The 27678-nt window shown below is 32.7% G+C and overlaps 1 protein-coding gene across 1 annotated transcript in view; it reads left to right on the top strand.

Annotated features, from left to right (window-relative positions):
- The window catches only part of LOC106623700 (uncharacterized), an 84374-nt gene that overhangs the window by 38345 nt on the left and 18351 nt on the right, over positions 1 to 27678 (top strand). The window contains exon 3 of the mRNA XM_036368936.2: positions 2960 to 3139. Coding sequence (XP_036224829.2) covers positions 2960 to 3139 — 180 coding nt within the window. The remainder of the gene's footprint in view (positions 1 to 2959; positions 3140 to 27678) is intronic.

A 27678-nucleotide genomic window follows, 5' to 3' on the forward strand; every position in this document is an offset into this window, starting at 1 on the left:
TGTACACTTTGACTTAGGTTCTCTCTTGTTGTGTCAATGACAAGAAACTTGATAAAATTTTGGCGCTTCTCAATTTCCTTAAACAGAACATAATCACCGGATATTGACCGGATTACACAATTATTTGCAATCATTGTCACGCAATATTGCTGTCATTTATTTTTAGTTAATGCGAATGGTCTCAAAAGTATTTAATGCGTTTGAGGGCGATGATAGCATTAGACCAAAGGCAGCAAAAGCGTATGGCTTAGCGTTCTTTGCTCTTTTATATCCGTATTTTCAAGTATCTTTCTGCTCACTTTCTAAATATAGCTCTATTTAATACAATAGCTGGTATTAAATGTGCTTTAAGCTAATTAGCTATGCGTAAAAAGTTTCAAGCATTATCGAATTTGTTCTATTATAAATAGAAATTTTTTCTTTGAAAACAAACAGCAAGAAAAGAGAAGAATGTTTAAGAACTCAGTTACCTTAGATATAGGAAGCAATTAAATATAAGTATATATGTATATATATGTATATGTATATATATGTTACTTATTTCAAGCGCTTACGCCTTACTTGTAGATGTCGATTAGGTTTAAATTTGACCAGTCATTTGTAAATTAATCTATTAAAGAATATTTATTTGAGAATCATCTTTGAGATTATCGCTTAAATCTAGAAAGTTTTTCCATTACCCTCTAAGTTTCTTCTAGATTCGATAAATGCATCTGAAAGAATAACTAATTACCGTTCATGAAAATGACTAGCATCTATGTAATTTAGAACGGATTCTTATCTTGCCACGCATTGTCAATTCAGCAGTATTTCTCTCAATAGTTGGGCACACGTGTTTTGTCCCTAAAATCACACCAAAAATCTACTTGCCGGGCGTTGTTATATATATATATTTGATGCATATATATATATATATATATATTAGTAGATACAAGCACTCCAGGATAATAAAAAATTATGTACAATCTATCTTTGTTTTTTCAACTGCCATAACGATAAAAAAATTAAGTTGTATGAAAAAAAAATGAAAAAAAACAAACGTCAGCGCTTCACCACAAGATTTAAGAGACACATTTTTATTCATTCCAGCATTATCCTGATATTTACATGCAATATTCATGCTTATCTAATTTTTTATCTTAAATTATGTGGGTAAGAATTTCGCCTTCGTAGGTCCGTAAATCTATAGCCCAAATTGCCATCATCATTGCAGCGGTTTTCTTTCAAACTATCCATCTCTTAAAATATAGCTTTTTGGTGACAAAAAAATACATATTAATGGTTGTTAGAACAACGTGAATTACCAGTTTTTCTAAGCTGAACAGGCCCTAAAAAGTATATGTATAACTGATCAGCGTGACGAACTGAGTTACTTTTGAGATGTAGATCTGAAATTTGGTCTAAATCATATAACTGCCATACAAACTGTACGATCAAAATCATGATCTTTTTATACTATAAAAATTCACCTGTGAGTGGTATTATAGTTTCGGTATAGTCGATGATAACGTTTTTTCTTGTTATGAGATATTTTATGACTATAACCGTTGAAAAAAGTTATTAAGAATCGGAAGTCCTTAAAGGGGGAAAAAAACTTTTGTGAACATATATTATATTTATATATATATATATACTGGCAGATATATTTAACTAGTACTTGTGTATTCCAAAAGTTCGTCTAAATCCAAAGGTGTAAGGTGTTTTTCACCCACTCTAATGTTCGCCTTTCCCTAGTTGTGGGGATATTAACCGGTCTAATCTCAATTGCTTAGCTTGAAAATCGTAACGAATTCAAATGGTCAACGTTGTTTGGAAGTCGACGTGGTGCAATCAGCTCAAGACTAACTTCTAAACTGTTTTGTGGGCTCATAGCTAAAACAACTTGGATCTGAAAGCTTGAGCCAACCACGTGAACTAGTAATATTATATATAAAATAGATAAGTAGATTTTAACTCAACTACAAGATTTCCTCTCTTTATTAATTATTTATTTTTCGTTTTAAAAATTTCATACTCATAACGAGTGTCAGCTATAAAACTTACCATAACCAAAATTAATTTCCATTTTTTAGTTCATTTCGTAAAATAAATCTCGTTATGGAAAAATTGTTCGCCACAATTCACCTCAGAAATAAACAAATTTTTTTAAGCGCGTTAATTATTTGATATCGAAACACTCACATGAACACAAATGTCCTGTGGGAAATGCAAGGGTTAATTACCATATAATATGCAACGATAATTCAGTGATTAGTAGCTAAAAGTATGTTATGTAATACTTTTGAATAACTATCTGCAACACTGCTGACAATATCCAACTCGGTTTACGGAAAAGATCTAACTGTGGTTTCACCGCGATTACGATTACCATTAGCATACACAGGCACACAAATATACATACATATTAGTACACATACAAACACACCTATATTTTTGCGGCGCAAAACTTTCGCTATTAAAACTACGCGAAAGTGTCATTTGCGGCAGATATGGAAAAGTTTGCGGCCTGCAGTCAATTGCCTTGTGGAAGTTACACGAAACAAGTTCAGTGACATCGGCAAATAGGCGAGTGTTTTAATAGACTAAAGAAAGAAGAATAAATAAAATAAAAATATATCTGAATTAATACAAATATATATTTATACTTAAAAGTAAATATTGCTTTGAAACCACTAACATTAGCTTAAAAGCTCTAATAAGCAAGCGGCAATATCAAACAAAGTTAATTATAAAGTTTTCAGTGTCAGTTTATAAATTCAGTATTAAAAAGAATAAATGTCAACTTAGCTGGAAATGAAACTGAAAAAACAAACAAACTCTCATTGAAGTTGCGCTTTTTAAAACTTAGTACACAACAACACTTTTGCCATATATATATTTACCAAACTATATTATACAACTGCCTTTATATTTGTATTTGTATTTCGATTTCAATTTCTCTTCTTTATGCTCACCACAGGACATTCCACTGCATGTTGCCATAATATCGCATATTCTCATCGCCTGGGATCGCATGCGTTGGCTGAGCGATCCACTGCAGGGCCGCCTGCCGGCCTTTGTGTGCTGCTGCGCGACTTGGCTTACCGGCATGGTGATTGCGTTGCCATATCCCATCTACACGATTTATGTTGAATTGGGGGTAAGTGAAATATGGCATTATTACTTTTTCCGATTTAATATATATGCTTTAGTGCTCGTCATGATAAATGGAATAAAGACTTAAGTTCAAATTTAAAATTTTTGAAAAAAGGTTGATTTAAGTGAATGGATTTAACTTCTGTTATTTCGATAAAATTTTTCATATATAAACTTCTAAATGCTAACTGAAAATCGACTTAGCCCGTGAAGCTCTCTTTTGGTTAAATGGGTAAGATAATCCACAAGCCGTTGTTAAGACGCCGTTCGATCCTCAAAAAGTGACTGTTTGGGTGTGATGTATGGGCAGAGGGAATCATTGGTCCAAATTTATTCAAAAATAAAACCGGCCATAATGCTGCAGTCAATAGGAAATACCACAAAGCTATGATGAATAAAATTTTCGGGCCTGAATTGGAGGATCTTGATGTGTACGACTTTTACTTTATTACTGAAAAGAAGACCGACTTCAAAGCAAAAGCTTTTATTCAATGGTTGTTTGGTTTTAGAATCTTAGAATTAAAAGTTAATCGAGCAGTTGTTTTTGGGTTATATATTTAAATAAATGTAGAGCTTGGTGTGGCTTTAAAACTTTCACAAAAAAATTGAGTATTTCTAAGTTTTACATCTATGGTGACACGCAATAAGTTAATTGCGAACTAAATTTATTTTTTTCTGCCTAAGCAAAGCCAAAAGTCAATAAGTTAATGTTAAAATTTGGATGTAGGATGAAGCAATATGAATACTGCATGTGATTTTCATTGGAAACTATTACTGGTGTCCATATAACCTAAATATAAAATATTTCCCAATTAAAGCTAATTTAAAATATAACAAAACCAACATGCTCACATTTCGTCAGCAGATTTATAACAGCTGTATATCGAGCTTGTGATTGCCTGCAGTATTCCACAGGCAGCAATTTCATTTGTATTTGTACAAGTATTTCCAACGAATTCCTGTTAGTTGATATTATTGTTCTCCGTTGCAAAATCGAGGTGAAAGTATATTATAGTTTTTGCTGTTGTAATTGTTGCCTGTAGTTTAAAATAGTAACAGTTTATATATGTTCTTGCTGTGTTGTGTTATTGTTATTTTCAATTATTCTTCATTGTTATTTCGAATAGTGTTCTCACACCTTCTCAGAAATCTGACAATTATTGCTGTCAATTTCGGCTTTACTTGACAGGCAATAGCTGAACCGTCACTAAAGCTCCTTCAATACCTAGTTGGTTATTATATAAAGGATAAATGCATAGGTACATGTATACATGAGCATTCATAGACATAAAATAAAGTATATTAGCTGAAAATAAATGTTTGTGCTTTCGAACGAGTGTACTTGAAAACTAGTTTCTCGCACCGCACCAAAAAAAAAAAAATCATTTGTAAGTGCACGTTCACTAACTTGCAGATGGCGAGCACTATAGTTGATATTGTGAAGTATAGTAGAAGAGTTGTTAATATATATATAAATTATATAAATATTATATAAAGCACTTTCAATTCGGTTATTATTTGGGATTCTAACTAATTGAGCTTACCTTTAGAGCTTTTATTAAATACAGCAGAGGTAAATTAATAAAAAATAACAATTATTTTTGAAATAAGAGCTGTTCAAGAACTTCAAATACAGTTTCCTTTCCGAAAACAAAAGCTTTGAGCTAGCTACCATTATTGTAATTAAAGCGCGCATAGTTTCAGAGAAATGTTATATGTATATGAATATGTTGCTCATATACACCTTTATAGCTTTTTGCAGAACTGAAATAAAAACAAGAAAACATGTTAATTTCGGCTGCACCGAAGCTACCTATAATAACCATTACATGTGCCTTTTTTATAGCATAAAATGGTATAAAAAGATCTTTATGAATGACAGCTATATTTTATGATGGTCCGATATCCGCAGTTCTGACAAATGAGCAGGTTTTTGGGGATAAAAGGAAGTGTCAAAATTTCAGATCGAATTAGTTAGCGCATTCTCATGCATAAGATGGACAGCCATACGGACATGGCTAAGTCGACGAGCTGAGTCTTTTATAGATATATTTGTATTTGTAGAGTTTCCAAGGTTTTTTTTTTAATTCATGGCATAATAAATATCCAACGTTTAAGTAATTTATTAGAGCATACATATAGGCGCTTGAGCCCAAAAATTCATCCATGAGAGAATGAGAAATCGATTGCTTTCGTTGTCTTCTTTTAGTTAACATTATAATTTTGTTTATTTTATACTCAATTAGTAGGTTTTATTAAATATATTCCTTAGAAATCCAGTGTAATTAACACAAAAAATATTGCCGACTGACTGTCCATTTCTTCTAAAGTTCGGAACTCCAACAGTTCTTGTTCAAAAAATGGTGACATTGACTGACCACCCAGCTCTCCAGATTTGACTTCCATAATTTCTTGCTTTGGAGTCGTAAATTATTGGGATACAGTTAATAACTTTTATGATTTAAGCGCTTAGTACGAGAGCAGAAGATGAAAAAGTATTTTATCAGAAAAAAAATATAATTGTTAGTCACGTTTCACTTTTAATGACTTTTTACCTAAATCTGTATCACGTCAGTCCACGCATAGTAGCATGCTCATCAGCTGGAACCTATTCTTTTTATTTAAATACATGAGAATTCCTTTCAAATAGTGTTGCCATCGCCTTAAATACATAAAAATTTTTGTCTCTATGTTATTTACTATCGGTTTTGCGTTGTATAGTTTCAGGCGTCATTTTTCTTTATTTTATAGACCATATTTCTACATTTTTTGCTCACTGCTTTCTACATTATGTGCTATTTTTGAGATTTCTAAGCGCCGCTACCCATCAAGCTGTGTCAATGTGAATTTATGTCAGTGTGTTAATAAAGTGGTCACTCTGTTTGCGTTTCATTTGCATAAATCAAGTTGATGTTTGATGAAGTCATTAGGTCATAATTTATTGGAACTGCACAAACTAGAAACAGTGTTCTATTAAGCGGCTTGCTGATGCCACATAAATGGTGATAGTGCCTTTTTTTGGGATTAAAGTCGATGTTTTATCATTTCAACGCAACTGTTATAATTTTTATGTATAAAAAGAAAATAACAAAGATACATCTGAATGTTTATTTTATTGGAATTAATAACTTAAAAAAAAGAATAAAAAATTAAAAACAAAAATTAAATTTTTTCAATATCCTTAAATTATAAAAATTCAAATATCACAATTTTCAAACTTTCTTTTGCAACCTTTTATACATATGAGCATCCTCTGCTCATATACCTATATAAATTTTTTGGAATAACTTAATATTTAAAATAAAAAAGATATTCATCATTAAGAATTTTTAATTTCTTATCCTTTTCAAAAACCACAGAAAATTTTAAAGGTAACAACAGATTGAACGTAGAATAATTTTATTAAGCCATAGACACGTTACCTGAGAAACACCAATTAACCTAGACCTCTTCATTTTTCATAATCCAATCCTACTGTTTTTATTTTCTAAGCCAATAATATAATATCTGAATAAATTCTTTATTGGGCAACTATATTATTAACTGTCATACTAACTGAAATATCAAGCTTTTGTAAGTAATTTTTTTTCTATTTTTTATTGTCTTAACTTTTACATGAAAATTTTACAAAACATTTCTCGAATATCATGCTTTAGTTTACAAATGGTTTTGATATAAATATTTTAACTGTCTCGTCTTGAAAATTCTCAAAAACGTGCCTTTTTCCTACAAATTAACTTTAGAGCCTTAAAGAATTAATTACTGATTTCTTTGCTTTTATTCGGTGTTAGAATATAGTAAAATATATTTAAAACTTATACTACAAGAATTTTGTTTAAATTTATCAATTATAATATGATTTATGCATTACTTTACATAAGTACACATTATTTTACCATTATTAATAATAATTACTGTTTATTATTGCAAATTCATATTGGCTTCGCTTTATATTAAAGCACAAAAAGTACAAAGTACTTAAAGACCGAATGCCAATGATATTTGCACTTTATTTATATCAATGAATTGCCTCCCATTGGTGGTGAGCATCGCAATAAATGCGCCAATTATAATGTTCACGCTTGATAACCAGAGACAGCTGAAGCTGAGGAATTTTCCAAGACACGTCCAATGACTTTGACCAATTTTCCCCAATTAAGCACGAGATGAAGAAAAAGTTAATAGGCTTTAATGAATTATTCGACCTTGTACATATATATATATATATATATATTCATATATGCATACATATATCTATTTATATTATTTAGTGAACAATAAAGACGCATATAGTTGGCAATTAGAAACAAAGAAGAAACACAACGAAATATAAAGCATATGAGAGCAGATGAATGACTCTTGAATAGAATTAATTTAAATGAATAAAAACAACAGTTACATGCGCGATCAGTTGTAAATAATCTGATTTAATGCGATACCATGCATCGCTGAATACACACGCAAACAAAATTAGCGTTACACACACAAACACACATACTTGCATGTAAGTGCATATGTGGAAATGCTGATGCTGAAGATTGAGAGCAAAGAAATTTTGATACGAAAACATTTATACATATGTTATGTATGTATGTATATTGAGTGATTAATTATTATAAAATTTTTATGTGAAATCAAGCAGAAATTGTGAAGCACATATTCTATATATGTATGTGTATGCATATATGTTTTTGTTAGGTAGCATTTATAATAATAAAAGCATGGAAAAACGTTGACTTCGGTTGCCCCGAAGCTATAATAGCCCTTCACAAATTCATAATATTCCTTACAAGAATTTGATTTTGAATCGTGCAGTTTGTATGGCAGCTTAAGCTATAGTGATGCCATATTGACCGTTCCAAGAAATGAGTAGCTTCTTGGCGGCAAAAGGACTCTCGCCATGCCTATTATTTACATATATATATGCTTATTAGGATTTCCAAAATTTCTTTCTAGGTGTTAGAAACCTCGTGACAAACTTAAGTATGTATATATATATATATTTATATGTGCGAATGTATGTATGGTATGTATGGATATAACTTGTAAATATGAGTAACTATTGATTCATAAGCGGACTGACAGCTCTGCCTATAAGCAGTCAAGCAGGCGCTTACCAGCCAAACAGTCTCTATTGAATTCGCTTGCAATTGTTGTTATTGTGGTTCTTGCTGTTTATGTTGTGTTTTTCCAACGGTACGACTCTTTCGGTTTCATTGAATGTTACTGAGGGTCTCAAAGTGGGAAAACAAGTGAATTATGACACAAATCGTGCGCAACAGAGAAGCGCCTGGGCTCACTTTACACGCTTTCATTTTCTCTGCAGACATACAAACATACTACTACTACTATCAACATACACACACACACTTATTCGGAAGCGTACGTGTCGCAATTCGAGCTTATTGGCTCAATGGATTTCTATGACTCCCACAAGTGGTTGTTATTTGCATTGTAATTGTTGTTGTTGTTGTTCATATTGTGAACTTATGTGTTTTCGTTTGGTTCGTGCATTGTTTTTGTTTATGAGCCTGTCCTCTCGAGAGCTCACACACTGAACGTCGTACTGTGTTTATTTGGCTCTTGAGCGCGCAACAGCTGTTCATTTAATCTCATAGAGGCGTGGTGCCTCTCCTCCCCCTCTTCTGCCTTGCAACTGTAGCTACGCAATAATTCATTTACATACGAGTATTGTACATGTTTGTTTGTGTGCGGTTAGTTTATGGCGGCGTACGTCACATTGCATTTGGATTGAACGAGTTCATTGAAGAGGAATTATGGCAACTAAAGTTGACATTTTGAACGACACAAATAATAATGAGTTAATGAATTACGCAGAAGGAATGATGAAAACATTGCGCGCTGACGCTGACGGCGAAAACTTTGTATAGTGAGTCGCAGAAGTGACCTGTGATAGAGGAAGAACATCACTGAAATTAGCATAAGTTTGTAGAATTAAAAGGAGGTACAATTTTTCGAAATTTTGGAGAAACTTTTTAAAGAAAAGTAAGACAGTGGTAATTTCGAGTAAAACAATAAAAATAAAATGCACACTTGAGACGTTAGAATTTAGTCTTAATATTAAGAGGTCTTAGTTAGTAGAGTCATAAAACAACGTTAACTTCGGCTACACCGAAGCTATAATACCTTTTACAAATACAAAAGATTCCTTACAAGAACTTGAGTCCTATTATTCAGTTTGTAGGCAAGTTATATGCGATAGTGATCTGATCTAAACAATTTCTTCGGAGATTGCATTATTCCCTTAGGTAAAACCCATGACAAATTTCGTGAAGATATCTCGTCAAATGAGAAAATTTTCCATACAAGCACTTGATACCGATCGTTCAGTTTGTATGGCAGCTATATACAATAGTGGTCCGGTTACAGATTTTCCTTTAGGAGAAAAGGACGTTGCCGAAATATGTTGCAGATCAATATCTCAAAAACTGAGGGATTAGTTCACGTATATACAGACAGACGGACATGGCTAAATCATTAAACATATACTTTAAAGGGTAGCAAACCTAATATAACCTATCCAGAGGATATGAGCCGACCTCGCCAATTTTTACAAAATAACTTTCACAGTGCTTTGCAATGGTATATATTATACATCTGATGCAGAGATAGTGTATAGTGTAAGGACGTATAAGCTTGCAACATCTAAGATTTCCTTTTCTGATTTATTTCATGGGCGATTTTATAGAAAATGAGAATGAAAAGTACGATGGAATGATTTCCAAATCTGTCTAGAAATTTACGAAATAAGATCATTATATCAACTTTAACACATATCAGTCATCGTAAAGAAAGACTGATGAAGAGATGAACACATTTCTGAATATTAAATGAATCTTTGCCCTAATTAATTTTCGAAAACGAAATTAAAACCTTTTGCAATTCAACGTGTGAAAATGGCAGCACAACAGCCGATTCCAACCATTACCAGAATTGACTCGGTTTTTATTCGGTCAAGTGCGGTTTTTTCGGCGATTTAACTTTAGATCGCGAAGTTGTAATAGAGTAGTGTTAAATTTTTATAAAAGTTTTTCAAAAATAAACGATACTAACACACCGCTTGAACTCAATTCAAGCTGGCACCATTGGATAAGTAGTTTCGCCGTTTTGAAGCCTGGCAACGGTAGATTATTGAAAAATTCTAATATTCCCACCCCACTTGTTTAGCAGTTAAGAGTTAAAGTTTAATAACCTGAGAACCTGTTAAGTGTTTATTTACACCCAATAAGCGAAATACTAATGCACAAAAAAAAAATCACAAAGAAACTTCCTGTGCACGAAGACACTCGTTTCGACCGGAAACTAAGGGAAATGTGTTGTGTAAAGGACGTGACTGACTGCACGGCATAAACTAGACACAAAATCTTTATTGCTTTATGCCTTTGATGCTGCAGCCATTTCCGGAGTTCACTCTTTACTCCCTCCATTTTACATTCTCGGCGTGGGTTGGGTTTGCGTTTATCTGCGACTTACGCCAAGTACCAACTGCACAACGCTGACCCTTACATAAGTGGCTAAGTATGTATATGTGGTTGTATATAATACTTTTTCGTGAATATATAAGCGTATATGTATGCCATATTTAGCGCTCGGCGCGAACGCTTTTGGCGCTAAGCCGTCAGCTTTATTGCCAACAACGCCATAACTTTTGACTGCGAGGGCAAAAATATTTTCCGAAGGGCTGCAAAAGTTGTGCTCAAGTGTCTTTTTTATTTTACTTTTTTGTGTTTTTCTTTTTATTGTTGTTGCGAATTCAACTGCCGGGCTCTTCAAAGATAAACAGTTGAGCTGCTATTTCCGTTGCTACTTTTTCGCATGATTTTAGTGTCGATTTTTTATAGCGTTTAAATTTAAGGCAAATGGTCATAATAAATGAAAATTTTATTTTCAGCGATTTTGTGTGAAATTTTAATATGTTTTAAATTTTTTTATATTATTTATAATGTAATAAATACTCCCAAGTACCCACCGAAAAGACCCTCAAACAAGAAAAAACGTTCGTTCAGTTTGTATGCGAGCTATGTGCGATAGTGATCAGATCTGAACAATTTCTTCGGAAATTGCATTATTCTCTTTGGTAAGACCCATGCCAAATTTCGTAAAGATATCTCGTCAAAGGAGAAAGTTTCCTATACAAGCACTTGAATCCGATTGTTCAGTTGGTATGGCAGCTATATGCTATAGTGGTCCGATATCGGCCAATCCGACAAATGAGCAGCTTCTTGTAGAGAAAGATACGTGTTCAAAATTTCAGTTCAATATCTTAAAAACTGAGGGACTAGTTCGCGTATACACGGACAGAATGACATGACTAATTCGACTCAGATAGTCATGTTGATTATTTATAGTTATATTTTAAAGGGTCTGCGATGTTTCCTTCTAGGTATTGCAAACTTCGTGGCAAACTTATTATACGCTGTTCAATGTATAAAAATATATACTTCTAATCCAAAAGTCATCAAAATTCGATCAAAAAATACGCAGCCAGCATACAAATCATATATAGAAAGTGGAAATATTTCGACCCTAATTTCTGAACAGCTTATTTATATTAACAAAAATATTCATAATTCATTGGCCCACCATACACAATCCAGTTAACTTCGCTATTCGCACACATACTCAAATATATAATAAGCCTTCTACCAAATCCCTAGCATATCCTTTGCATATTAAAATGTTAACTCCAATCAACTGACATTGATACAAATGTCCGGTCTTCCAGTTGACCGCCGAAATTCGGAGTAGTTCATTTGGAAATTGTATGACTGACAGTCATGCAAATGTCAGAAACATAATTTTTTTGTACACAGTGAAGGGTGTCATGACAAAGAATGAAAGCACAGTGATTTAAAATGCAATTGGCAATGTTCATAATGACAGGACATGAGTAAAGCATGGAGTGTAAAATTGTCTGAACTATAAACAACGAATATGTATGTATGTATGTTGAATCTCTGGGCACATTGAAGGGAAAAAGTAAGCAGGGTGTGAGGTGAAGCACAAAAAGGCTGTTTTCACAAGCGATTCCATTTTAGTTAATTCAAAATATTTTAAAAATTATAAAATTCATATAAGAATAAATATTGGCGCTTTAAACTGCTGGAGGAGGAGGTTGGGTTATATTACATTAAAATGTTCAACCAAATTAATTTGCATAATATCAAAACCACTTAAAAAAAAAAATTCATAAAGAACACATTTTTACTAACATTTATGATGAAGTAAAAACTGCCATTAATTTAAAGCATGTTATATTAAATTTGAGGTTAGAACTTGCCTAAAAATAATATAGCATAAAACTATTTGTGGAACATAAGCTAAAAACGCATTCAAAAGAATTTAACTAAATTGTATTTACTTAAGTGTCTAAGCCTGTCATGTACCAGACAAACGAACAAATAAAAAAAAACTCAAACAAATAGAAAAAATCACAAAAAGTTGCAAAAAAAAAAAAGAAAAACAAAAAATACAAGCATAATCATGCATGACCAAATCTGTATAAATCGCATTGTCCAAAAGTGTGGCAACATTATAGTGTGTGTTCAAAAGAAATGTGTCCAAAGAATGACTGAATTTGTGCACAACACCAACACTAATGTGACGTAACAGCGTGACATAAATGCGTGTGCCATGTAGGCACATATCAAACCTTTGTACGCACACATCACTCATACGCTCCGGTGCACACTTGACATTCAACTAGAAGTATAATTGCACGAGCAGACTTGTAACGGTTTATGGGTTGCTTTGGCAACATGTTTGCGCACTGAAATGGACACGAGTATACAGTGACATGCTTGTGCTTATAATTGTACACATAATATTACCTATGATACATAGATATATGTAAATATTATATTATATACCAGTAATATACGACCAGTTTTAAATAAAATCAGTGGTGCGGGGAAACTTTTCAACTACGCTCGCCAAAAACTTTTGCATTTTGTTAGCTAGCGGGTGAGTTTTATATTTCACCGGTGTCACTGTAAAAACATTTGTCATGTAGTGTTATATGCATATGTGTGCGCGTAACTAAGTGAATGTCAACGCATTTTCCACTAATTAGTTTGTGTTATGTTTTCAACTGATTTTCATCATATTCAATTCGCACCACGATACCTGGTATCCAAGATATTTGTGCGTAACTATGCAATTTCAGTTGCTAGTTAGTGGTTTTTAATTTTCAGCAAACACAACTGCCACAGCTGCAGCGGAGTAAATTAAAAAAATTACGGAAATTAGATGCGATTATAGCTTTGATCACCACATGTCAAAAAGGTCTTGAAAAATGGAATCGCTGTTTCGATAAAATTAAATGCGGACTTATATTTTTATTGTTTTCGCTTTTACATAAACTCCAACTTTAAAAATGTTTCCGCATTTAAATAAAAAAAATGTACAAACTTGAGTTTATTTAACATTTTGGTTTTTAGCATGAACTCTATTCAGGAACTGAGTTTAATATATATATTTTCCTTTATCGTGCTTTGTGCCACATCTTTTCTATGCTGTATGAAGTTTAAATTCTACACAACAACAAAATATTACAGCTCAATAGAAAATTATTGACCAACTGTACAAAATTTGGTCAAGCTGTCGACAATTTTAAGAGTTCTTCAGAATTTTAATACAAAAATAAAAAATTAAACTCAAAGTCTATTAAACATTCTGATGACAATACTGATAGCTAAAAATAAACTAAAATTTTTAAACTCGAGTTTAAAGCATGGTGTGAAAGTACCAAAGATTTGCAATAAATATTGTAAGTTGAAGATATTACTACCCTTATTTTTTATAAATCGGTAAAAAGTTGCCAAAAAAATCGTATTATTACAAAAATAAAATTTCAGAAGCATTGTTTAAAGCTATTGTAGTATTTTCTAAAAATATATTCCGGTAAATAAAGGACTTGTTTCCTGCACTTAAATGGTAGCTTTTTGGTAGTCTTTACAGCATCTTATGATAGAACTAACAAATAAGGTTATCCCTATTCACTATGGTGTTATTTCTGTAAGACTTTTTGATTAGGGTATATTAAGTTTGCGACGAAGTTTGTAACACCCAGAAGGAAACGTCGAAGACCTTTTTAGTCATGTCCGTCTGTCTGCATATATACAAACTAGTCCCTCAGTTTTTAAGTTAGCGATCTGAAATTTTGCACCTGTCCTTTTATCACTAAGAAGCTGCTCATTTATCGGAATGGCTGATATCGGACCACTATAGCATATAGCTGCCATACAAACGGAACAATCGGAATCAAGTGCTTGTATAGGAAACTTTTTTATTTGACGAGATATCTTTACGAAATTAGGCGTGAGTTATTCTTTAAGGCAACAATGTATTCTTCGCAGAAATGGTTCAGATTAGATCAATATATCATATAGCTGCAATACAAAATGAACGATTGAAATCTGTAAAGTTTTGTGAAGGTCATTATAGCTTCGGTGCAACCGAAGTTAGCATTTTTCCTGTTTTGAACTAATAAGTGATCAGTTTCGATTTTGAGAAATATATAGATTATAACATAAATAATTGAAATACGCGGGATATATTGAAAAAAAAAAATCGTTTATATTTTAGCGATAAATTTTACATTTGTTTTTTTATTGTTTTTCGATGACTTTTCGAACTGTTTTTCAGCTTGAAGTATTATACACCACTCTGTTTAGCAATATAGTTTAAACGTTCAACCGAGTAAGCCAACATTCTAATACAAATAGAAGTTCAAAGCGATAGAAAAGCAACAACACCGCTAAAATATTATTCTGATTACTTATTTATACCTTGCCTTGCCTCACACAACCCCCCGCTAGTGGTACTATGAATAATACTACAATCAGTTGTAATATGAGGCCCATAGAACTTTGTAATTAAATAGTTGGACAGAGCAATTAAACTTGTTACGCTGCTATTTCTATTCTGAGACTTGGCTTGGATAGTAATTAATATATCAAAATAAGTTTAGCCGAAACTTTTACTCCAAGCAATTAAATTTAATCAGTTTTAAAGTAATTTGAAGTGTTTCTTTGCATTGGAAATCTGGGTTGCGAAACGATTTAGTGAGATAAGAGAAAGTTCAGCTACACTTATAGGGAACACATCTATGACTTCCAGCTATATTGTGGATCCTAAAATATGCAACACAGAAATAGTTTTGCGGAGCACCGCAGATAATTAAAGTGCTCAGAAACAAACCAGTACGAGGAGTACGAGAGTTTAACTTAGAGAAAAGCTACTAAAAGTTAGATTGGTGTGTTAAACTACAAATTTATACCGGCTATTTTAATACTCCAGACTCAGCAGAAGAGAGTTCGCTTTCACACGTGAGCAGCTGCAAAAAACATGGTATTTAATTATCAAGATAATGCCTAGATATATTTATATACAAATATGTATATTTTCTCGAATCAACTCAAGTTTAAGTTTAATAGTAATACTAACGGAAAACTAATGAAGGCGTTTAAGATCTTATTGATTCTTAGCTCTCGTAGATAAAACACCATGTCCAAAATGCTAAGCCAAGTTTTTGCACTACGAAATTGTTGGAGATCAACACTGCGACTGAGCAGCACACGGAGCCATTTTTGAATATTCGGCTACATTCGAAAATAAACTTTTATGTATTGGTTGACTTTTTGCAGGCAACTGAAAACATTCCACAACATTTCTGAAATGAAAAAGCCTTTCATACTATTCATTCCTGGTTCAATGTGGGCCGTGGATCCATCCATTTAAAGGCTACCTAATGTCCAAGAGCAGATCAGAAATGGAGTGCAAACATCTCACAAGCATCTTTCAGTTTAGTAAACTGTAAATTTTGTATCATAGTATCTGTTTCTTTCCACTGAAGGAGGCTTGTTAGATGTTCTGGCACTATAACGAGGTGTGTTCAGAGGAAAATATGAAATTTGAATTTTTTTGAAAAGTCGCCAATATCTATTTTGGCGTTTAATGCAAGCACATGATAATCATAAGTGTCCGATTATAACAAAAACAAAATATCGATAATCGAATGTATACAGAATTGATAAATCTACACACCCCGAATATACATTGTTAAATCATTTGAGTTCTATTATATACAAGTATTATGTAAGTTTGGCGCTAGTAAAAAAATTTGGTAAAATCCACACACAAATAACATTAAAATTCAGAAGATAAAATTGTAAAAACTCTAAAGAAGTAAAACAAAAACTGGAAATGAACAATGACAATGTTTTTATTACCTTTTTTCTCTGTTCTTATTCCCTTAAGATCTCTTGTAGAAGACTTGAATACAAATGTATGCAGCTATTTGAGAGCTCTTATGTATGCAGCAGCAGCTTAAATCCTACAGGACAATATATTATGTCACAACAATATTTATTTAAGTACCTCAGCGAAAAGAGAAAATAATCGAAATCTGTAAAAAGTCAGTAACAATATTTGATAAAGTAAACTCCATCGGTGGGTGTGTGTAAGCAAGTGAAATCATGGAAGAAAGGATGATGTAGCATTTTAACTCATTGTGGGTGTGGCAGGTGTAGTGCTTTACAGTGAATAAGGTGAGGTGACGTGCTTGGTATAATAGAAAGCGCCTTAAGTACGGTTTAAGTTGCTCGACTGCTGTTTTTTTATATATACATACTTATACATGTATTTAGGTATATGTCTGTAGGTGTGTAAGACTTACTTTAAGACCTTTGTGCCGGCTTAGCTGCTAGTTGTAGTTTTTGCTGCCATTGTAGTTTTCAGCAATGATATTGCGTTTATAACGATATTGTCTTCTACAACAAAAAAAATTGTGATGCGCAAATACTAGTGAGTATCAAATTGAAACCCCCACCAAGCTCACGTTTTTGCTTGATTGAAATTAAAAGGCTGATTTAACCTTTCGAAGTACAATGCGTAGTAGTAAATAGGTAGCATAGCAAAATAAAGCGTAGGTAATGTAAACATACAAAAAGATGATAACAAAAAGCACGCTCTCATTCCCATATAGTATTTCCAGTGACAACGCAAATTATAGGGAAATATAAGTATTTTTCCACAGGTGCTTAAAGTTGTATATCGGTTAGGAAAGAAAGAAAAATTGTTTAGCTAAAATTTAAATTTATTGTTTAACATAGTTCTTAGAAAGAGTGATACACCAAATAAGGTGATTTTCCAACTTTTCGATACCATATTCTGATTTATTATTAGTCTGCTGTTTTAAGCTGTCCTCAGACTTTGTAATTAGCTTTTCATTCGTTAAGTTTCTCGAGCATTATTTTAAAGTCTTTGAAAGCAGGAGTAACGTGTTGGGGTCAGATCCAAAGAATACGCCATTATCTTCGTTAAATAGCACTGTCTTCTTCTTATTTTTTAAATGGATTCGTTTTGCCACGTCTTCGCCCTTTCAAAGTTTCAACAATGCTATGAAATAATTTTTATAGTAAATTGTCAAATAAAACTATTTTATGCGCTCGCGGTATAAAGACGCCATAACAGCCAGCTGACTTTTAAGTTTCTTCATACTACTAATGATTGAGGTTATCACGTGCTGTCTACTGCGAAAATAATTGATTGAAATCCGGAGTGAAATTAAGCATCTACATTTCATTCTTTGTCAGCTTCAACAATTGCTCGCGATTCTCACTTTTTACAGTGCTTTCGCATACCCAAATTTTTATTAGTGACAAAAACTCTTAACTCATTCTTTTGATATCTTCGGAGCATCAGTTATATCGATTGAATTCGTTTTAGGGTTGTCTGGATGTTTTTTTTTTTTTGGATATTCCCCAAAGTTTCTTTGGAACATCCATTGGATTCATTGAACAGAATTTAGCAAACTTTGATATCAGTTTTTTTTGATATCAGTTTTTTTCATATAGTATATTTTCGTATCAGTCGAATGTCTTCATCAAAAAATAGTATTTTATGACTGCAGAATCCTGTCCTGTGTATCCAAAATATTGCCAAAATACTACACCTCTTCATTTAAAGAAACTGTTTTGCGACAGTTCTAAAATTTGAAGATTATATCTAACTTTCAAAAGTATTAACTAAATTCCATAGGCTTCTTCCCATAGAAACGATCCGAAACTACCTTGTATTCACTTAATCTCAGTAAAATTCTATATATGCACATGCATAAAATCATTCTCAAAAACACCGACTTCAATTCCCTTCATCATTAACACCACAACAATATGCAGCTGTTAAAATGATCTGCAGTAACCAAATAAGCAATAAAAAAAACCTGCCATAAAACACACATTTCTATCATCAAATGCAATAATAAGTTCAAATCTCGCCGCAGAGTTGCATAGAGCACACATTGTTACTACTTTATGTACTTAATTACAGTTTATGTGTTCAACGAGTTGCCCGACAGATTGCTGTCATTGCCTGTCATTTATGTGTGTACTCGCATGTCACCGTTATTAACCGTACAACTGTTTCGGTTCTATTGCTTAAACAAATGTCTGACTTCTGTATTTGAACTGCTCATCTGCCGGCGCTCACCCTGTCACACTCACTTTTCCGGCACTTTTGTTTCAATAACGATCCATCTGCCTGCTGTGTACTCTCTCCCATCGAGGTTGAGTCATTTTATGGTTTTTCTTTTAATTACTCTGGTTAAGCTTTTAATTGCCCTTTATGTTGCCTAGTGGCAGAGATGCTGTCATCAGCAGGTAGAGTTGAATAATGGGCAGACGAGATTTGTATCTTTATTGGAATTTGTAGTAAAGGTTACATTTTTAATTTGGCACTTGAAAGACTTTTCGATAATCTTTTTCATACATTTACCTTTATTTCATTTAAATATTAGGGAAAATGTCTTTTATTAAGGCGAATATTTTTGTTGTTAATTTAATTTTAAATTTCTGGGTAGACAATTCATAGAAGAATACAAATTGGCCAGACGAAGCCATGGAAACTCAAAGAGTTTCATACAAATTTTACTGAGACATTTTCTAGCTTTTTAAATGTTAAGAAAGATGAGATATTTTTGAAAGACTACCTCTTTTTTGCTATTCGTCATTGGTTGTATTGAAATGACTGAAAATGTTTACTCACAACAAAAGAAAGTTTTCCTTAGGAGTATCGCAAAATTTGATTCCGATGAAGAACTTAAATTGCAGAATGTTTTCAAATTCTTTTTAATCAAGTTTTAATATATTAGTGAAATTTTATTGAATTAAATTTGGCAAGTTTCGAAAATTTATTTTCGGAAAAAATATATTTTATGTACTCTAACAACTCATTTATCGAGTAAATTTTTTTAAATACATTTTTTAAAGAGGTGTCAACTTTTCTGATATGTCCTTATATCTCATAATATTTCCGAATTTTTAGTTAAACTTTTTGAACAGGTGGCAACCCTCTATAAAGATTTAGCTTCTTTATATAATTTCGTAGCAATCTATCAATAAACGCAAAGAAATTTCATTTCAAATTCAAAATTAGTTTCCTTCGTAAGAAAATATGTAGTAAGAATTTATGGTCTTCATAATTTTAAGATGTTAATGATCAACACCTATTTCTTCACATTTTAAATCACGTAGTACTATTTTGTTGTAGTAACATCTCGCCTCCATGGGATATAAACTAACTATTTTTGACCAAAAAAAATTTTAATATTGTATTTTTCAGAAAATCTTATCTTATCTTATGATACTCAATAGTAAATGAGCAATTTATAATATTTCCTTACTGAAAAGTGGAATAAAGGGTGGTTATTATTATATTACGGAAGGTATTTGCCTAAATCGTCACTAACATTAAATATTCATAGGTTATAGAAGTGGTAATAAGATTTGTGGTGTCCTCTTTTTGTCGAACAAATTCATGACACACACCACAATAGAAAGAAGGGAGCTCAACTAAGCAGATGGCCTAGATGTGAGTGCCAATCATATGTATATATGTTACATACTTTCATAATATGTTCAGTGCGCCGTTCAAAAGACAAACAAAATTAGAAATAATCTTTCTCGGAACAGGAAGCTTCCAAACCCATATAAAAAAATTAGTTTGAAAGCTTAAAAATATTCATAAGTGTATATTAAATTCGCGTGTTATTGTTAACTTCCCTAGCATCAAAATTTATCAGCAGCTGTGAACAATTAATTAAATTTAATAGCGAAATTAAATTAATTTCCTGCAGAGCCATACCTAAGCCATTTGTGTCTTCTTTAGCTACGCAGACTGTTTATATTTCGAGAAAAGCGAACTTGTAAATATTTGCGTTTCCACTTTGTAAGAGTGTTTGAGGGTGTGTGTCTGCCAGCTGCTTTGCAAACTCGTGGCATTTTCCTTGTAAGACGAATCTCTTTATCAGCCACTTCGCCCATTGTTAAGCAGCGTGTCTAATAATCACTGAATGCCGTGTTTCGCCACTTCCTTGGTGCACCACCTCTAATACCAGCTGATTAAGCTCTTTCTCTGCCGTACACCACATTGTTACTTTTTGTTATTTCTCCAGGACCGGAATTTTAAACGCTTTACAAGGCACGCTCTAAAAAGGTTAAAGCGCTTTTATGAAGTGGAATTAAGGCACCTCCTTCAAGACGCCGCTTACGCGTGCACCTATTATGCCACTTAAACTCCCGCACACGTTCCAGTTTGCTTTTATGCGAATTCTGGCTACCGCTTCTCTTCGCTTTGACAGCTATACATTATATTAACAACCGGCTCAGGTCACAAGTTCATGTCGCGAATGAGTGCGTGTGTTTATGAATAACCAGCGCGCAATGTGCAAGTTATCCTTCTCTAGTGAATAACTGTGAAACTAACACAATAACGGGAAATAACAACACAGCCTCCGGAAAGTCGAATATACAAACTTACATGCGTACGTGCCTTCCGATTCGTCTTAGTCAGAAATATTCCTTTGCGACGTGATGGTTATCGTGATTATCTCACGCCTCAGAAAGCGTAATTCAAGTGTATGGGTGTCCAAACGTGTCTGAAGTTAACACTTTAACCCGACAGAACTCTAACTGATTGAAAATTAAGAGCTTTTTGCATACAAATTTATTTTGCAATAGAGCTCTTTCTAATCCAATGCCGTCTCTTTTAAGCTCTAGTCATTCGGTCTAAACTTTTTCTTATAGTAGTTGTACTTCTTTCAAATATTTAGTCTCCGGAGGTTCTTCTTTGATCCAAATACTATTTGACGGGTTATAGTAACAAGCGCTAAGTCAAAGCTAGAGAATTGAACGAGCTTGACAAACTATTTGTTTTCTGAGCCTTCGTCTTCTCTAATAACGCTTTGACTACCACTGACAACACCTGCGCTATCATTTTGAAATTCATGCAGGGAAAGAGAAAGCTGTTTAAAAAGATCTATCATACCGATATCACTAATGTATAGCGCCGCCACGGTCTGTTGTTTCAACTTGATTCTTTCCTCTGCTGGGTTAACCCATGCCCGTCCATCACATCTGACACTTGGTGAGCAAAAAATACACCGTCTGTCTTTTGTGTTGTGTCAGCTGCTTTTTCGCGTGAGCTGCGTTTAATGTAAAGTAAAATGATTATTTATGCGTTTTTGCCGCTTTGCCGAGTCGAACACATTTCGGCGAAAGTATTTATTTTCGCTGTCAAAATTATGCAAAAGTGTTCGAAAGGTCTAACGTGCCGGCATCGCTGAACCCTTTTTTGACGTTGCGCCAAAAAAAGTGTGATTGAGATATGCCTAGGCTAAAGGGCACATACTCATATATCAATCACGATAAATGCCCCAAAACGTTATTAATTGTTGGGTCAAATAGTTGGGTTAAATGTAATGATTGTTAACATTTATTGAGGGTGTAAGTGTAATTTTGATTTTTTAAAATATGTTGAAGCTTTTGAAGTTTTTTCGCAAGGCTTCAAAGTGTCAAAAATTTACTTATTGAAAACGTGTTAACAGCGGATAACAAAGACATTCACAGAACCTGGTTCGGCAAGAAAAATAATATATCTTGGCTTTTAATTTCTAGTGTGCTTTCTTGATTCATAAATATAGATTGGATTATATTAAGTTAGGTTAGGCTTAGATAGGTTAGCGCAATTCAAATATAGCTCTCTAAAACCTGAACTTACTGAAACTCTATGCAAGATACTAAGACTTCTTCTTCCTTGTAAACTTTAAATCCCTAAAGGTGGGCTCCATAAGAGAAAATGTGACTTCCAGTTGGCTATCAAAGTAAATGGTTAAGTTTTTGCTTTGGCGAACTATTTCTTGTAAAAATAGAGTAATTAAGTGGCTTAAAAGGTACTTCAAATAAAATTTTCTAAATTCATGACCCAGCTTCATATAAATGCCCAATATGCAACCTTTACTTAAACGCGCATTTTTTTCTCCTTATTTCTTAACCACCGAAGAGTAAACAACATTCAAGGACGAAATTGTGATAGTAAAATCAGCAAGTTTTTCACCGTAAGAATTTTATTAGCCGCCTGGTCTCTATACTCTTCAGAAATCCAAATTTGTCAGGTATAAGCACACAAGCTGTTGCCTAAATACTTAAAATCTTAAATTCCTTAGCAAATCTTTGGCAATAAAAATTTGAAAAGGTTCTTATAAGCTTGACGGCACTTTTGAGAAATGCAAAACTTTCACTTTTAATTACAAAACCGCATGAACGCATACATACACATCTAAAATAATAATATTATATATAATATGTATGCAGGTATGTAGATGAAGGGCAAAAGTCAGAGCTTGTGAGCGTTTCAATGTAAAATTTCACCAATTATTTCACATGTTTTTATTCTCTGTAAAACAACAACAAATTAATTCTGATTTTTGCTGAATTTCATTGCACATGTAAGGGCACGAGCTAGAAGCTGGCAACCCCGTAGATCGTCGTAGCGAAATATTTGCAGCGTTTGCAGCTTCTTTTCAACTGATGCGCCAGCACCTCCGCGAATTCACATGAATTTTCTTATTCGAAGGCAGTGTAAACATTCATAAAAATACAAATTAAGCGTCGTTTTCGCGGAAATGTCAACAAAACACGTTGCCTTCCACGCACGACTGCTAAAAAACTGTGAGAAACAAGAAAAAACGTTAACTGCGGTTGTAGCGAATCTACAATACCCTTTAAAAATGCTAACGACTCCTTACAAGAACTTGACTTTGATCGGCCAGTTTGTATGGCAGCTATATGCTATAGTGGTTCGATATCAGCGGTGCCGACAAATGAGCAGCTTCTTAAAGAGAAAAGGGCGTGTACAAAATTTCAGATCGATATCTCTAAAACTGAGGGATTGGTTCACGTATATACAGACAGAAGGACATGACTACATCGACTCAGCTCGTCATGCTGATTATGTAGATATATATTTTTTAGTGTCCCAAACGTTTTCTTCTGGGTGTTACAAACATCGTGGCAAAGTTAATATACCTATATGCTTAGAGTGTAAAAAGCTTTAACCACACATTCTCATAAGCTTTACTCGAGATCATACATTCTGGCTACTTGGGTAGCCATGCGTGTGTATCTTTATGCAATGCCCTGGCTACAAAATATTTATCAAAGTTCCGCAGAAAAAGTATAAGGAAAGACAACAGTCTTCGCAAAGGACTGAGTTCGTTTTTGCTGTCCATAAGTTTAATGACTTTACGTAATCGGCGTAAGAATCTGTAAAATACATGACACAGTGCAAACGCGGTAATCTCTTTTATTCCGGTTATTAATTGAAGTTGCTCATTATACTATATATACAATACTACAGCCTTCAGAGCTTTCACAGTAACTGACTGTAAACAACTACTTTCTCAATAAAGATTTTACTATATATAATTTAAAAAATTTCCGAGAACTGGGATAGCAGTAGCATCGCAAAACACAATGTAGGGGAAAGTTATAAAGGTCAGGCGACGTGCTTTAAGAATACCATTAAATATAGGTTGATTTCCATAACATAAATTCTCTTCGGTCTAAAGTTGAATAACACCAAACTGAAGTATAAATTGTCTACGCGATAAAAGTGAAACTTCCTCAGGTTTGTCGTACGCATTGACTTTAATAAAAAGAACGATCATTATTAGGAACATTTCATTATAGAATATTTTAAATACTGAAAATAGGTATAAGTTATTAATGACTAATTATGACTTAATTTCGAGATTTTAAAAACGATATGACTGGTTTGTAATTAACTCAAGCGCGATCTAAAACTTGCTTTCTTCAATATTTTTTATATCGCACAAATTTTGTATATATAATTTAAATTATGTATTTATAATGGAAACCCTTCTTAAAAATTATTTCGCTAGAAAATTTTCTTAAACCTATTTTTTTTTCCATTATATATGTACATATATTCATTATATACATATATACAATATAATTCATTTAACCAATTTATTTTTAAATATTTCTAAGCAACTGACAACCCTTATAAAAATATTTTCTTTTTAATTTGTGATCTTATTTAAAATTTCTTACATTGATGCTGATATTGACATTGCGACATTTCATTAATTGTATTAATGTCATAAAATAAAATTTTAAACTTCTGGCAACTTTTCTCAGAAAATGTTTAATTCTAACCTTATGTAAACTTCCTTTAATACAGATGTTGTTATAACTCCTTTATTTCATGAAATTTATATTACGAATATTATTAAAGAGGTGGCCACCCAAAATTATATATTCAACCTTTTAAAACATTTTCAATTCTAATATTCCATAAACTTTTTTAATACATGTGCAGTTAAAATAGATAAAAATTATTAAACAGATGGCAACCTCATAAAAAAGTTATTTTCCACTGTCGATTACTAAAAAGTTGTTTTTGATAATGTAATGTTCCTGTATATCATAAAAATAATTTTTAACAGGTGGCAACCTTTAATTATTTTTTTTTATCTAGTTATTAGGAAATTTCGAAAAAGATATAGAATTATCTTTAGTTTTTACAGTAGTTGTGTTCTGAGCCCAATGCACGTGACGGAATTTTGTTGCGTTACACAATGTCGTTGTGCAAATTTGACAATAATTCCAAATACTTGAACGAATGATACGAGTATTATAAATATCTTCATTAATTGACTTCAAAGTGAAATCTTCTTTTTGAACATCTCTAGAATACATCTTGAGAACACAAGCTTATTTACAAACTCATCTCTAATTCAATTAAACTTTTTTTTGTTCAAACTCGCATTTATTTGTACTACATTAGAATGTAATGATTAAGCAATCATACATAAGCACTTATATCAATATTAACATTATTTATTTACCGTAGCAGATACCGAAATATTCCATATAATCTATTTATGGGCTTCGCATATTCACAGTAATCACATGCCACACGCATTACTTGAATAATTAAAGTGAAATGAGCTTTTGTGGTCACCCACACCTTCTAAAGCTTGTGTAATTTCACTATTTACAGTTATATGCAAATAATCTAAATTCACGTAGGTGCACATTCCTTAAGCTCTAAAGCAAACATTTTACAAATCTTCAATCATACATGCAAGCAGTTATCGGTAGGGTAATAAAATTAAGAAATTACCAATAAGTATGAGCATATACATACTTGCATGTATATAGATATATGTATATATGTATACCTATGTACATGAAAGGTATGGTCAAAATTAAAAGTAAACTTTATGGCACCCACACATATTTATATATAGTATGTACATACAGGTCTACCAATTTGTTTATAATTTCTCATGCCTCACACTTTTACCCACTTTCGTTTTGTCTTTCGCTAATAATCGATATGTCAAATAGCAGTTTTCGATTGCTACATAAACCATAGTACAAAACGTTTTCTTACCCTATTTACTTGTACTCGCTACTATCATCAACACTCAATTGACGGCATTATACTTTAACACATGTATGACGTCAAAATAGATAATGAACCTGCTGGAAAATTTGTACGAATTTTTTATTGAAGTCAAAAAAAGTTAAAATTCGTTTCTGAATTCTATATTTCAAATATAATTTTGATGAAGGTGTTTATAATCTGTCTCTCGATAAATAATCGGTACAAATAATCCTGTATGTTTAAGATAGTTGATCAAAAATAGTTAAATAAAATTAATAGCTTGAAGTAATTGGTTTAAAATGGTTAAAATGGATCCATACCTTACCGAATATAGTTATAAAGAATCTCATGCGATTAAGGTTGTTGACGAAAATGCTAAAAATTGATCAGTACCTTATAAAATGTCGGTACAGTACAAATAATAAATAAGACTATAAAAGATATTTGTTCTGATTTTTATGGGTAATTTTGTATGACAACTATACGATATAGTAGTCCGACAATATGTTCAATGATCGTACCATTGTCTTTGACAATAATTCATGTCAAATTGCGTGAAAATACCTTGCAAAATAAAAATGTTTTCTATACAAGGATTTAAGTTTCATCGGTCAGTATGTGTGGCAGCTATACGCTATAGTAAGCCGATTTCGACGATTCCCACAAATGAGCAGCTTCTTGGAGTAAAACCGGTATGTAAAAAATTTCATTCGGATATTCGGAGCAATTTTTATAATCCCGAAAAAAACTGCACTTAAAACTTCGCTGACTTGAAACCAGTTTTAGACCCATATTCTCTTAGGCAGAGTTGTTCAGAATGATCCGTAGAACTTACATTCACGATTCTGCCATTTTTATTGTGTACTAAATTATTGTCTTAAATAAATTATCAAGATATCTTTTCAAATTTATTTTAAAACTTGTTAGATCGAAACTTTTTACTAAAAAATAGTAAAAGTAGTATCATTCTCTTAAAAAATTACTCTTTTATTACTGAGCGTGATTACCTTGGTGTCAATACTTTGTTTAGGATACGCATTTCCTACAAGGCTATAAGCAATATTAAGTCGCTCATTTGCTTATTGCAAGAGTGTGTAGCCACGTAATTACATATGCCTCTCTGCATAATAAATATCCAAAGTTCCAACTGGGCACGTGTGCAGCCAATATTAAAAATTCATTTTGCATTTTGCCTCTTCCCTTTCCCATTACGCTATGTTGTAATTTGTCATTTGGTACTACGAATATGTCCGTTAAACGTCGAAGAAATGTAGGTCTCTTCAGGTCGTTGTTGTGCTGTGTGCGTATACTGTATTTTTGCTTTACGAATATAAACTAAAATCAATTGAATCACTTGTCAAAATGAACATCAATTGCTTCGGTGGCCATTCGTCATTTGGTGTGGGGAAAATTCTTTTCGGCGCAAATGTTAATTGGCTGGCGGTTATATGTAAGAAACATATCTTATGTAAACAAACAGATCCTAATTAAGTATGCACGTTTTTATAAATTTATTATGCCGTGTCATTGATATTAAATGTTATTTAATTTGACGCTTAAACATGACACAGAAAAGGTTATGATGTTCATTTTGGTTTGAGTTACATAAGTCCTAGGCTTAGTCTCCTCAAGAGTGTTTTAGGCAATAACCATGGCCACGTCAAGCCCAACACAATTTGAAGACCAACGGTAATTTTAAATGTCTTTCTTCTGGGATTTCCCAATTGACGATTGGGATCATCAAATCAAAATGAAATTCCCGAATAT

This window comes from Bactrocera oleae, chromosome 5, assembly GCF_042242935.1.
Source record: "Bactrocera oleae isolate idBacOlea1 chromosome 5, idBacOlea1, whole genome shotgun sequence".
Taxonomy (NCBI): Eukaryota; Metazoa; Arthropoda; class Insecta; order Diptera; family Tephritidae; genus Bactrocera; species Bactrocera oleae.